We start from the raw sequence: 12549 nt of genomic DNA, 5'->3' as shown, positions 1-12549 counted from the left end.
TTAAGTTTAAACATATTTGACAACGTATTACCTTGCTCGCTCGCACTCGCAGGCACTCTTTCTCTCTCTCTCTCTCGCCGTCACCCATGCTGCGTTCACACCAAATGCGAATAGAGCGTCTGGCGCGAGTGATTTCAATGTGAAGTCAATGTAAAGACGCGTTTACGCACGTCTGGAGGTTTTGCGGCGCGAATGAGGCGTCACGCTCTCTACGGTTCATAACGCTCGCCATGACCACGCTGTGTGTGGACTGAACATGCGCACAACTTTTTTTTTCATAAATCAATCCGCGGATCACGTGAGTGCCGAACCGAAGATATTGATCCGAACGGATCACGGATCAATGATGATCCGTTGCACCACTAGGCATTTCCTAATAAACCATTCCATCAAGAGAACAAAAAAGTGCAAAGGATGTAGCTCTGTGGTGCTACTAGCTCTATTTGTTTTTGGGTAGCCCAAACCAGCCCAATGCAGCAACATTAGCTTGATTGAAAAGGCCTATCCTTTTAGTAGAAGTTGCTTGGCTGGTGCATAGTTACTTTTGAATGGCTGTCAATGGAGAAAGATGCTTTGAAAGATGTGCCCATATTGGTGCAGTTACAGCATCAAACCTTGATCCCTTGGATTCTCCATCTGTTTGTCTAACCAGTGGTAGATATTTAAGTTAAACATAACTTTAGTTGGTTAGTGTCTTTCGTAATTGACTTTTGCGTTGTCTGCTGTGGATTCCACAAAAGGATGCATCAAGGGTGCATAGTGACCTCAAATAGGTTCATGAGAAGCTTTATGAATCATAAAATGACAAATGGGACACCCTAGGGCAGGGTTCACCAATCTCGGTCCTGGAGGGCCGCTGTCCTGCAGAGTTTAGCTCCAACCCCAATTAAACACACCTGAACCAGGCAGCTAATCAAGGTCTCACTAGGCATACTAGAAACTTTCAAACAGGTGTGTTGGAGCTGGTTGGAGCTAAACTCTGCAGGGACAGCGGCCCTCCAGGACCGAGATTGGTGAACCCTGCCCTAGGGTCTCATGGACTCCAAAGAGTAAAGTTCAGCATTTGAACAACCAACTGTGTTTACATTAAAACCACATTAAGACATTTTGACCAAGAAATGCATTATATCGTTCACAAGCACATTATTGCACAGCATGGACACTCTTCATAGAGCATGCATGCACATTTTTCCTAACTTTATTATTGACTTGTTACTTAAGTACTAGCCTAGTGCTTTTGACACAAGTCTTGCCGTTTTTATTTTCCTTTATTTACTACAGCTAATTCCTTTGTCTAATCCTGTTGGGGGTTCTATCCACTGATCTATACAGAGAACTAGATTGCTCATGATGTCATAAAAAGTGAGGCAACCGCGCCACCATATTGGTATTTTGCCATATTGCCATACATTCTATTGAATTAATAGGAAATCATCTGATTTTAATAAGACAACGTTACCTAACGAGTCAGCGTTTTTATATCTGAAGGAAGGCTATGCATTCTTACAAGGCAAACGTCTTAAACGTTTAAAATCGGGAATTTCCCCATCTTATTAAACGTTACGTTCATCTTCATTATACAGTAGTGAATATCAGATCAGCTGACGGACAGGACACCTCAACATTTGTATAACAAATGTCGAAATGATTCTGTGATTCTATTCACTGTGGTTATGTAAATTAATATGTTATATAACTTGATTGTATTCGTACAGTAACTGTAAATGATTCAATGGTGTTTATGTATTTAAGGACTTTTCCAAACATTTATACTGTCGTTTCGAGCAAGATGTTGCATGGTAAACCTTAGATTTGAATACAATTCAGTGCAATATAGTAATAGGGAATAGTATTAAATATTTTGAATATTTAATGTATATTCGTATCAATTTCTGCAAATAATCCCAGATTTGTTCATGCTTAATATTTCCAGCATAATTACGTTCATAAAGAAATCTATTTCAGTTACCTGTGTCAGCACTCAGCAGTGTGCAGTCCCATCTTATCGATTTCCATATATTGCTAATCCTGCCTGAAAAGACCATAAACATTACAGAAAATGTTAGAAGTATCAATTAATGTGCATTGTGCATACATATCTTTAAAACTATTATATGTGTGACTGATCCGTGGAAAATGGGGTTATTTTGGGTCATTGTTTTGGCTATAAGTCAATGATGCCCTCTGTCGGTAGGAAGATGTCCGCTCGCACTCTTCCGGTGGCTTCACCGCCTGCTAGCAGTTTAGAACGCAATGAGCAATCCAGTTCCAATCCGGTTCTCACCTTCTAAAATATCAACACTGCATTATGTGGATGTGGTGCTACGATAGGAACAGTCTCCCTGTCTAAAACATTCTTAATGTGCAACATTGTATTTCCTTAATAGAAGCAGGACTCAATGAATGGCAAATGGAGCCTGCAGGTTTACTGTGGGGTAAGTTCCAAGCTAATCACATTGATGGGGAGTTAATTGAATGAAGAGATATTTGGGTAATATTGTAGTATGGAGCTTAATGCACAGCATAATGGAAGGGGGTGCACCATTATTGCAGCTTTGATGGTTGGATGATTTTGCCTCTTAAGAAGTCATTTTTATATTGGACAGAAGACATAAACCGAAGGTCTAAAGGTTAAGGAGAAATTGGTGATTGCTTTCCGGAAATGTGAGTTGATGGACGGTTATTTTGCCAACTTGTAAAAGCAGAAATTGGGGCTTTGTGGGTATACAGTTGTGTGAGTGCCTTTGTGGAATGGTGTAAGAATACTGTCTGGCTGTGTTAAAATTAATGTGTTGAAACGGCCATGAGGGAGTTTTTGTTTTTGTATTACTTGCAGTAGTATGGTGTGCCATGTTTTTGTCACTTGAGATGGACAAAATCAGCTCTTTAAATCTCTACTCAAATCAATAGCTTCATCCTTCTTTGGGACTTTTGAAAAGAGGTTTCACATTGCTTCACCTCAAAGACTGCTTGCACTCAGTTTTCATAGATTTTTTCTATCTTCATTCTCCTCCTTTTTTTAAGCCTTCTCAGGCGTTCCTCTCACGTATTTGTCACTGATGGTGGGACGTGCTTCTATTTCTAGATTTCCCAAAAGGTCTCTGTTCTGTTTGTGTTGCAGTGTTCATTCCCTGTCAGCCCGAGCCTCAGAAGCACACAGTCTCAGAGTTCCAGCATAGGGGGAAGTTTCTGCTCCCTTTGAACTGGAAGATTGACTTTTAACTTTTCTTGTTTGCAGTCCAGGTCACTCCCCCATCGTAGAGATTTGTCACTGCTCCAGACTGCAAGTCACTGTTTAGAGCACTGATGCCAACTGACACTTTGCTGGGCCCAATGTTACAAATTTTACTGACCAATCCTATCTTAGCAACTATTCCTATCCATTATATTATCAGACAAGCTTTTGCTTAAAATCTAAGGATCTGTACGTTCGGATAGTTTAAAGTTTAAACAGACTTTTCCTGAAATTGTCTACAAATATTGTCATTGCCGGGGCATGTATAAAATTTACGCAAGGAACTGAGTTCTGTGTAACCCTTATTCTGAAATGAACATGTATTAGCGTGAGCATCAGTAAGAACAAATACATTTGCTTAAATTTTAATTCATGTTAATAACTTTGTATCATGAGTGATCATTGTTCTTACTTGAGTGTAGTCAGATACTCAAGCCCATCCCTACCTTCTAGACTGCAAAGGGTTGATATATCTTACTTTAAAGTCCTGTTAGTTCTTACCTCAGAATTGACTGAGGTATTTCCAGGTTAATGTGCAGTGTGGTGTGAGACTGACATTCCTAGGGGAATTACCTGTTAAGTGTACTTCAGTGGTCAAGGACCCAGGAGTTGAGGACTAATGGAAAATGGGGCTTCTTTTTTTGTCTTCACGCGTATCTGTTAGTGCCTAGGCATGCGACTCGCGTGCAAGAGATGTTTGTGTGTATGTGCAGGCACGCATGAATGCATTTGTGAAAGCTTTGCAGTTTATTTGATAGGCTCCTAGAGAATTGTGACAGACATCAAATGTTCTCTGTCATTCTGTGCATCATTACTTGCCAAACTGATTTCTCTTTCTCCTGTCAACTCACGTCAGGATGAGTTTCTTTAGAGATTTTTCTCATCCTCCCCTTGCACCTTTCCCTGTCTTATCAGTATGAAGCAGCTTCAGCATACTGCCCCTGTTGCCTGGGAGGCCCATTTCGCTTTAGTTGCTCACAGACAGCTGGGGTTTGGAGTTTGCAAGGAGTTACCAGGCCTCAGCTCAATTTCCACACCTCAGTATGTACTACGTACTAGTACTAGTGTTGTCAGAAATATTGATAATTTGATATGTATCAATACTGAAATACCTTAAACTGTTCCAATACTCCTTTTCTGCAGTATCGATACACCGATACCGGCTATGCGTTCTCGCTCTCTCTTCTCTCCGACGGCGACACACACCCGTCTCTTCTTATTCATTTGACTCATTTGCTCCAGTTGAATAGTGCTCAACTATTATGATATGTGTTGTACGTGTCTACATGGGATCAGTAGAGGAGGCAGTGGCGGATCTCCTCTGTTACCTGGGAACAAGTGAGAGGGCTTATTTTTGGCTGCCTGTCAAGACACTGAGATGCAAACCGGGGTCCTTCTTAGAACACAGCAGGGTCTGTGTCTATTTCACTGGCATTTAGAGAATGAATGTATTGACATGTACGAAATGCTCATTATAAAAACCAAACAACAACATTTTTAAATCATAAGGCTTTTTCTCGTTTTGTCACCAAAACATGCACAAGACATTGAATACGCAGCCAGAATGCTGGTAAACGTGTTTATATGCAGAGCAAAATTGGAAAATGGACAAAGACCTGTGTGAGCTGATCTGGTTTTGCTAAAACAGTTTTTGACCTGTATCATAAAGGAACACTAGATTTTAACCTTACGCATCACCAGGTTATTAATAGGGACACGAGTCACTGGTTTGACTCTAAACAACCATAAAATTCCCGACATTTAGTATTACCGTTTTTATATTTTAATCGTCATGAAAACCGTATTTGAAATGTGTGCCAGTGTGTGTATCAGTACTTTATATATCCAGCACATTTTAACAATACCATGGTAATATTGATAACCGTGATAATTTTGGTCACTATAATTGTGATTTGATTTGTTACATCTCTAGTTAGATTTTTTTCTTTTTTGTGATAGTGATGAACGTGCATGTTTTTAGGATCTGTGCTCAAACCATTTTCTGTTTTAGGTTACTTGTTCCTTTGTTAGATAATCAGATCATAGTAATCCCATTTCTCTTTAAAGCTGAATTTAAAAGTCTTCAATCCTTAATCTCTCTTTTCTTCCATGGTTCCCAATGCACCCCCAGTACTCAAGTGTTTACTTTCCTCCTTGGCCTTTATCACAGCCTGCTCTGTCAGATCACTAGTCTTGAGTAGATCAGCTTCTATTTGCTCAGAAGTGGTGGCAATTTTTTTATAGTAGGAGAAAATGTAATGCTTCAAGACATCAGGGAACTTCAGGGTACTTGGCAGTCTGTGGTTAGAGAGTAGGAATGGGAATTGTAAGGAATTTAAAGGAGAAGTCTGTAATTTCTGCACCTGTCATATCACCAACAGATTGGCAAATACTTTTTGTCCCATTTGGCATTTAAAGGTGCAGTAATTGATTTTTGAAAAATGCTGTTGAATGTGGAAGGAGAGTGAGCTGAGCAAGAGGGTGATTTGAAGAAAAGAGAGATGGCTGAGAGAGAGACATTACAAAAGAGAAAAGCTCAGAGGAATATCACTGTAAAAAGGAGGGGATATGATCAGGCAATGATTTAAAATTCAACAACGATTTAGAAAAATCACATACTGTACCTTTAAAGCAATACATTTTCTGTCTTTGTGACCGATTCATTTGAAAGAACCATTCAATATGTGTCTTTCTGGTCACTGAATCCAAGTACATTGCAATAAAAAGGCATGTCGTTTGTTTATTGTCAAATCAGTGATCTGTATAGACAAATGAATCAGTAGTTTTTTTCAGATTCTCACTTCCTTACTTTTCTGCCTCTTTCTATTCCTCTCAGGACTGGGAAAAACGAAAAGGAAGACCAGTGCTCGTGATCCATCTCCCACACCCAGCACAGAGGCAGAATACCCATCCAATGGCAGCACAGGAGGGGGTGGAGGGGGCGGGGCCGAGCGGATCTATGACCTGAACATTCCCGCAGTGGTGAAGTTCTCTTACGCAGCTGAGCGTGAAGATGAACTCAACCTTGTTAAAGGGGAGAGGGTGGTGGTCATGGAGAAGTGCAGTGACGGCTGGTGGAGGGGTAGCTATGCTGGCCGTGTTGGTTGGTTTCCATCTAACTATGTCCAAGAGGAGGTGGGATACGCAGACAATGACGGGGTCTTTGGGGACACTTTGGGGGGCTTCCGGTCTTTGAAGGTTGGGCAAGGTGCGGCCATGGCCAACGGCCGGCCAGGAGGCTCCGGGAGCTCTGTTCTGCATGTGGTCCAAACTCTGTACCCCTTCAGCTCAGTTACAGAGGAGGAACTGAACTTTGAGAAGGGCGAGACTATGGAGGTTATGGAAAAGCCAGAGAATGATCCAGAGTGGTGGAGATGTAAAAACAGCCGCGGCGTGGTCGGCCTTGTGCCCAAGAACTATGTGGTAGTGCTCAATGACGGGCCAGTGGCGAAGGGCTTAGGGTCAAGTCATGGCTCGCCTCACATCAGTCACACGGTGCCCTCACGTACAGGCAAATTTGCTGGAAAAGATTGGTATTATGGTAGCGTGACACGGCAACATGCAGAGTGTGCGCTTAATGAGAGAGGAGCGGAAGGGGACTTTCTGATACGGGACAGTGAGTCATCGGTAAGTTAAACTGATTTTGAACAATTCACTTACATCTATATGCCAAACTTACTGTTGCAAACAAACTTTCACGTAGTAATGTAGTCTTATTTAGGTATGTAATTTATGGGAAACCAAACTAACCAACTGAACCGCACAGTGTTAACCAATTATTTGTGCGACGCACAGGATAGTGGATCTGTTTTCTTGCACAACCCACTGACTGAATTGTGTGATGACAGATCTATTTGGACAGTGCTAAATAAACCGTGAAACTTGCACAACTTATTTGAATTCCTCAATGGAATTCAAATAAGTTACATGGTTATGTGCATGGTACACAATTTGACTATGGGAAGTCAAAGTCTCATTGACTTTGACTTCCCATAGTCAAATTGTGGAGGGGTGGACAGTTTGACCAAAATCTTACACTTAACCTCCAATCGCTCTCTGGGCGCCGCAGTGAATGGCTGCCCACTGCTCCGGGTGTGTGTCCACGAGTATGTGTGTGTTCACTACTCAACGCTCCTAATGTGTGCAGTAACTTGGATGGGTTAAATGCAGAGGACAAATTCCGAGTTTGGATTGCCATACTTGGCCTTCATGTCATGTCACAATACATACACACACCTGTGGCCACATGTCATTTGAACTCTGTAGTAATGCACCAAGTTGCAAATCTTGGCAACCATAAGTCAACACCAGATGTGAGTGGATCGTAGCAACATGAAAATCGAAATCACTCCAATTATAAATAACAAAAAATCCTTTACTGTGACACATTTTCAATATATGCCATAGTTTTCTGCATGTGACATTTTAAAAACCATGCCATGGTATATATACAGTATAGCAAAATATCCACTGGTTGGCCTCTTGTCCCTCAGTTATTTCTTTTTTTATTTGATTAATTTTGTTGCTTTGTGCTCTCAAAAAATAGTAATTTGTCATTTGGAAATTATTAAAAAGAAAAATAGAAAATTGCATTTCACATTCAAAAAAGCTAGTCGTCAGCTTTTCAGCGATCAGTGATTTAGGAAGGAAAGAACTTGGAAACCACAAGAAATAATTAAAGATGTTTTTATTATTATTAATTTCATTAAAGAAATCTTAGATCAAATTCTGGTGCCCATGAATGCTACACTCTATTTTGGCTGTTATGTGGCCTTATCTAAATCAATGCTGCCATCTGGTGTTTGGCATGTAGAAGCAGCAGCAACAATGTCCCATTCATTTCTCTCTCTGTATCTCTGCCCGTTGTTTTCCAGCCCAGTGATTTCTCCATTTCTCTGAAGGCTGTGGGGAAGAACAAGCACTTCAAGGTGCAGCTTCAGGACGGAGTTTACTGCATCGGCCAGCGGCGTTTTAGCAGTATGGAAGAGCTCGTAGAGCACTACAAGAAAGCTCCCATCTTCACCAGTGAGCAAGGAGACAAACTCTACCTTGTCAAGCCCCTTGCCTGAATCTGGCACTGTTTTAGCGGACGTTACCTCTTCCCCCGTGCACCTGTTTTCTTCTTCTCTATCTTTTCTTTTCTCTTCCTGCACACTCCTCTGACTTTACTGAACCCTTGACTGAGGGGATGAAGATATGCTCCTTTCCCAACCAACTTCAAGGACTTCTAACTCTACATCGCCTCCACGCTAGTAGGGAGCAGTACGGTAGCAACTTTATCATTCTTTTAAAAAGAGATGTCCATCCTCATAGATGCGTCCTGTTTCGTTTTTTTAAAGTGATTTACAGCCACGTTGGAGATTTTAGTAAAGACAGACAAAATGCCATCCTCACTAAGCAACATCTATAGAACTCTCTTTGGACAGCTGTTCTTTTGCTCTTCCTGTTGCTGGTAGAATCCACAACCTCAACCCACATTATATTGGTTTACATTTCTCTGCCTGAAAGAGCATTACAGTATGTACAATTGTAGCTTTTGTACTGAATGATCAGAGGAGAATAGATTCATGTGCATGTCTTAACCTTGATCCTTCAGAGCAGATGGCCATGTGAAGAATGAGGAGTGCGATTTGGTTCCCAACTGAAGATTTGTCTCCATTCAAAGAGCTCATACGAAGACCACGCAACATTTCTCACTGGTTGAATCCAAATCCGATCCAATAGTTGGAATGACAGTCCGATTTCGCCCTGAAATAAAGCGGTGCTGTCCCATCCTCTGAGCCTTTACAGACACTGTTTTTGCATCTACAGTCCGTCCAGCATTCATGAAGGCAGTGTTTGGACTTCTCTGCTCCTACAATGCGAACATACACAGCTTTCCAGGTATTTCTCTTGGATCCGAGTCACTTCAGGGTTTCTTCAGAATCAGGGTACTTCATAAAGGGAGATAAATGCCGCAGTTACGACAGGCGTCAAAAGAGACTGGGATGAAACGAGATTGTAGCTTCTAAGAGAGAGTAGTTTGAGAGTTTTTGAATGTGTGTCCTTTCAACCAAATGTGCCACTCACTTCCAGTTCTGCTACTGTCTTACTGCACCTCACCAACACGTCTTCTCTGCTCTCAGTAACACATAGTTGATTGTGAACACTAATTCAAGAGTAATAAAACAAAAAATATGATTTTATTTCTGTACTTTTGTCAGTTACTATGTCTGTTTACCAATAAGCGTGTTGGTCAAGGGGTTTTCAGATTTTTACAAAAAAATCTTTTTGTCTGAATGTTATTGAGCAATGTTATTTAATTCCTCTTTCCACTGTATGTACATATATATATTAAAAGAAAAAGATATGGTGCATATATGAATCGTTTAGATCCAGCATTATGGTACTGTATTGAGGACAGTGTGGTGAGAATTGAAATACTTTTGTTCAATAAAAGTTTTGCAGAATAACGTAAAAGGACCTTCTGCGATGTTGCCTGTGCTTTCTTTTCTCATTTTTCCAGCAATCTGATTTCTGTGGAGCAGAGAATAAATGTATCAGTGCATCACAACACCCGCTGATTGACATTTTAACAAAATAAATATCACATAGTTTACAAATCTGCATGTGTGCAGTTCACCAGTAGATGTCACTATTAGACAGCTTTAGAGTAAAGCAGAAAAATGAAACAATGTACCTTCCAAATCTTTTCAGACCGTATGCCCGTTTGTATCCTTTTAGACCCATTTCCTCTATCTTTGACAGTAATGTCAAGCGCCTTCATTTCAACACCCATTATCATATTACCTAACTGTGATAAACAAATACAGCTTGTGGAATATTTTATCACTTTTGTGTCAGAAATTTTGAGAGAAATTATCATCAGAATGATTGCAGTTGATGGTATCTACTGACGTACGGCAGGTCCTGTGACGTTTGTTGTAACTGACGTTTGTAGTAGGCTACTGTTAAACTTTGATGATATGTGACAGGGGCCACTTGTGCTTTTTGGGGGCATGTATAGTTCACCTAAAAAGGAAAATACTTTCATCATTGACATTTACACCCTCATGTTATTCCAAATATGACTTTCTTCTGTTAAACAAAAGAAGATATTTTGAGAAAGGTCTCATTTCGGTGTCATCGACTTTCATCGATGTCAATGGGCACCGAAATGGTTTGGTTACCAACAATCTTCAAAATATTTTATGCTCAACAGAAGAATGAAACTCATACAGGTTTGGAACAACATGAGGGTGAGTAGGCCTAAATGATGATATTAATTGGGTGAACTATCCCTTTAACCTATTTTTCAGAAATCTCTACACGTGAACTAAAATGTTTCATTTGTTTATTTGACAAGTAATCTTGTATTGTAGAGTGATAATGAGCAGTGATGACATCACACACATGTAATATCTAGGTACTTTTCTGCATTTGTAAACTCCACACATACGATATAACAAATCAAATTCATAAAAAAAATATATATAATTACTGCACAATCTTTCAGATGGGCCTAACACATATCAACAGAAAATGTATTTATCTGTAGTAAGATCATGAATGCTCAATTTATAAAAGCAAAATTAAACCATTTATATTACATGTTATCCTGTAGCCTAGGCCATCCGTTCTCTGATATTGGACTCTTTGCAAATCTCTGGCATCACATGAATGCACAAAACAAAGAAATATATTTATAAATATAAGCTAGTGATTGGAGATTGAGTACCATTAGTACAGTGATGGTATCAGACGGTAATACTATGTAATATATTGTCTGATTGTGGAATTAATGTACCATGGTACTCTGATCCATGTCCAAAACACCATGGTAATAATACCTCAATTTATGAAAGCAAAATTAAACCATTTATATTACATGTTATTCTGTAGCCTAGGCCATCCGTTCTCTGATAGTGGACTCTTTGCAAATCTCTGGCATCACATGAATGCACAAAACAATGAAATATATTTATAAATATAAGCTATATTGAACTGGGATTGAGTACCATTAGTACAGCCTGATCGTGGAATTAATGTACCATGGTACTCTGATCCATGTCCAAAACACCATGGTAATACTACCATGGTACATTTTGGTACTTTTATGTTTATGACAATGTGTATAATGTGAGTGTATATTTTTGGAAACACACATGGTAATAAAAAATAAAAATTTTATTGCATGTGCCACCTTGGTGAATAAAAAAAAAACCACACACATAAAGATGTACAAAATTGTACAATACTGACATTGTATATTTTGCACGACTTCTTCCCAACTGCATACTGCAAGCACTCATGAATGCTCCATATGTATAGCCAATTCCAGTGACACTAACAAATGTCTATAAATATTCGTGATGTCACATGTAAAGCGGAATTCGCTCTTGAGCTCTGAGTTTCTCTTAACTCCACTCCAGTTAAATTAGTTCAGATATAGGAGGCATTTCGAATATTGTCTCCAATATAGTCTCTCTAGAACCACTGCTCTTGAGGAATCACTGTAGATCTCCGGCATCACATAAATGCACAAAACTTAGAAATATATACTATTATAAATATAAGCTACAGTGACCAGAGATTGAGTACCATAGTACAGTGATGGTAGAACTTTTGCCAAGAGTGTCAGAGTTTCTGGTTTCTAATCTGCACTCGTATAGTTTTTTTTTAGTTTTTTTACTCTCTCTTCAAAACCGAATATGTTCATCAGTGGTTGTCAAGCAGAGACACGTTTGTGTGCATTTTGTTTTGTGATTTCACCGGAACGAATAGAGAGTCACCGCAATGGTGATAGATAGAAGCGCGCTTCCGAGTGAATAAGAGCACACTGTATCCATCAATGATAACAGTGGCAGAGCTCAGCAGCTTGATTTCAAAAGCAACACATTTCAGTGCTAGAACGCCTCTTATTTAACAAACGAACGAAATGAATGCTCTGCTAGTTAACTGAAGATGTTTTATTTTTTTGTATAAGGTAGGCTACATCTGTGCCGCGAGATGTTTCTGAAGTGGTGGGGACAATATCGACCCTGTGGGCATATGTCCCACCTGTAAATTACGCCTATGCATTACAACAAAAATCAGTTCATGACCATATGAATGATCATTTATAGGCTACTTTATGATAATCTTTCTAAAGCATTGGTTAATTAAAAATATTAAAATAAATAAATAAAGATGTCCAACATTAAACACAAAAATAAAGATAGGGTAGGGGAGAGCGGGGCACAACCTAACACATTTTGGTTTTGGCTAAAAAAAAAATAAAATAAAAAATAAAGTTTTTTTTTTTTTTTACACAAGCAACATACACATCTCTGCTA

The 12549-nt window shown here is 39.5% G+C and overlaps 1 protein-coding gene across 2 annotated transcripts in view; it reads left to right on the top strand.

Annotated features, from left to right (window-relative positions):
- nck2a (NCK adaptor protein 2a) overlaps nucleotides 1–9697 on the top strand; it is a 63403-nt gene extending 53706 nt beyond the window's left edge. For both annotated transcript variants that reach the window (XM_082174845.1, XM_082174844.1), the window contains 2 exons: nucleotides 6072–6862; nucleotides 8110–9697. In XM_082174845.1, the coding sequence (XP_082030971.1) occupies nucleotides 6072–6862; nucleotides 8110–8304 (986 nt within the window). In that variant the 3' untranslated portion in view covers nucleotides 8305–9697. The remainder of the gene's footprint in view (nucleotides 1–6071; nucleotides 6863–8109) is intronic.
- Nucleotides 9698–12549: the final 2852 nt, after the last annotated feature.

The sequence above is a fragment of the Leuciscus leuciscus genome, assembly GCF_965113295.1.
Source record: "Leuciscus leuciscus genome assembly, chromosome: 7".
NCBI lineage: Eukaryota > Metazoa > Chordata > Actinopteri > Cypriniformes > Leuciscidae > Leuciscus > Leuciscus leuciscus.
The sequence above is the reverse complement of the archived record's forward strand: the minus strand, read 5'-3'. Positions and strand labels throughout refer to the sequence as shown.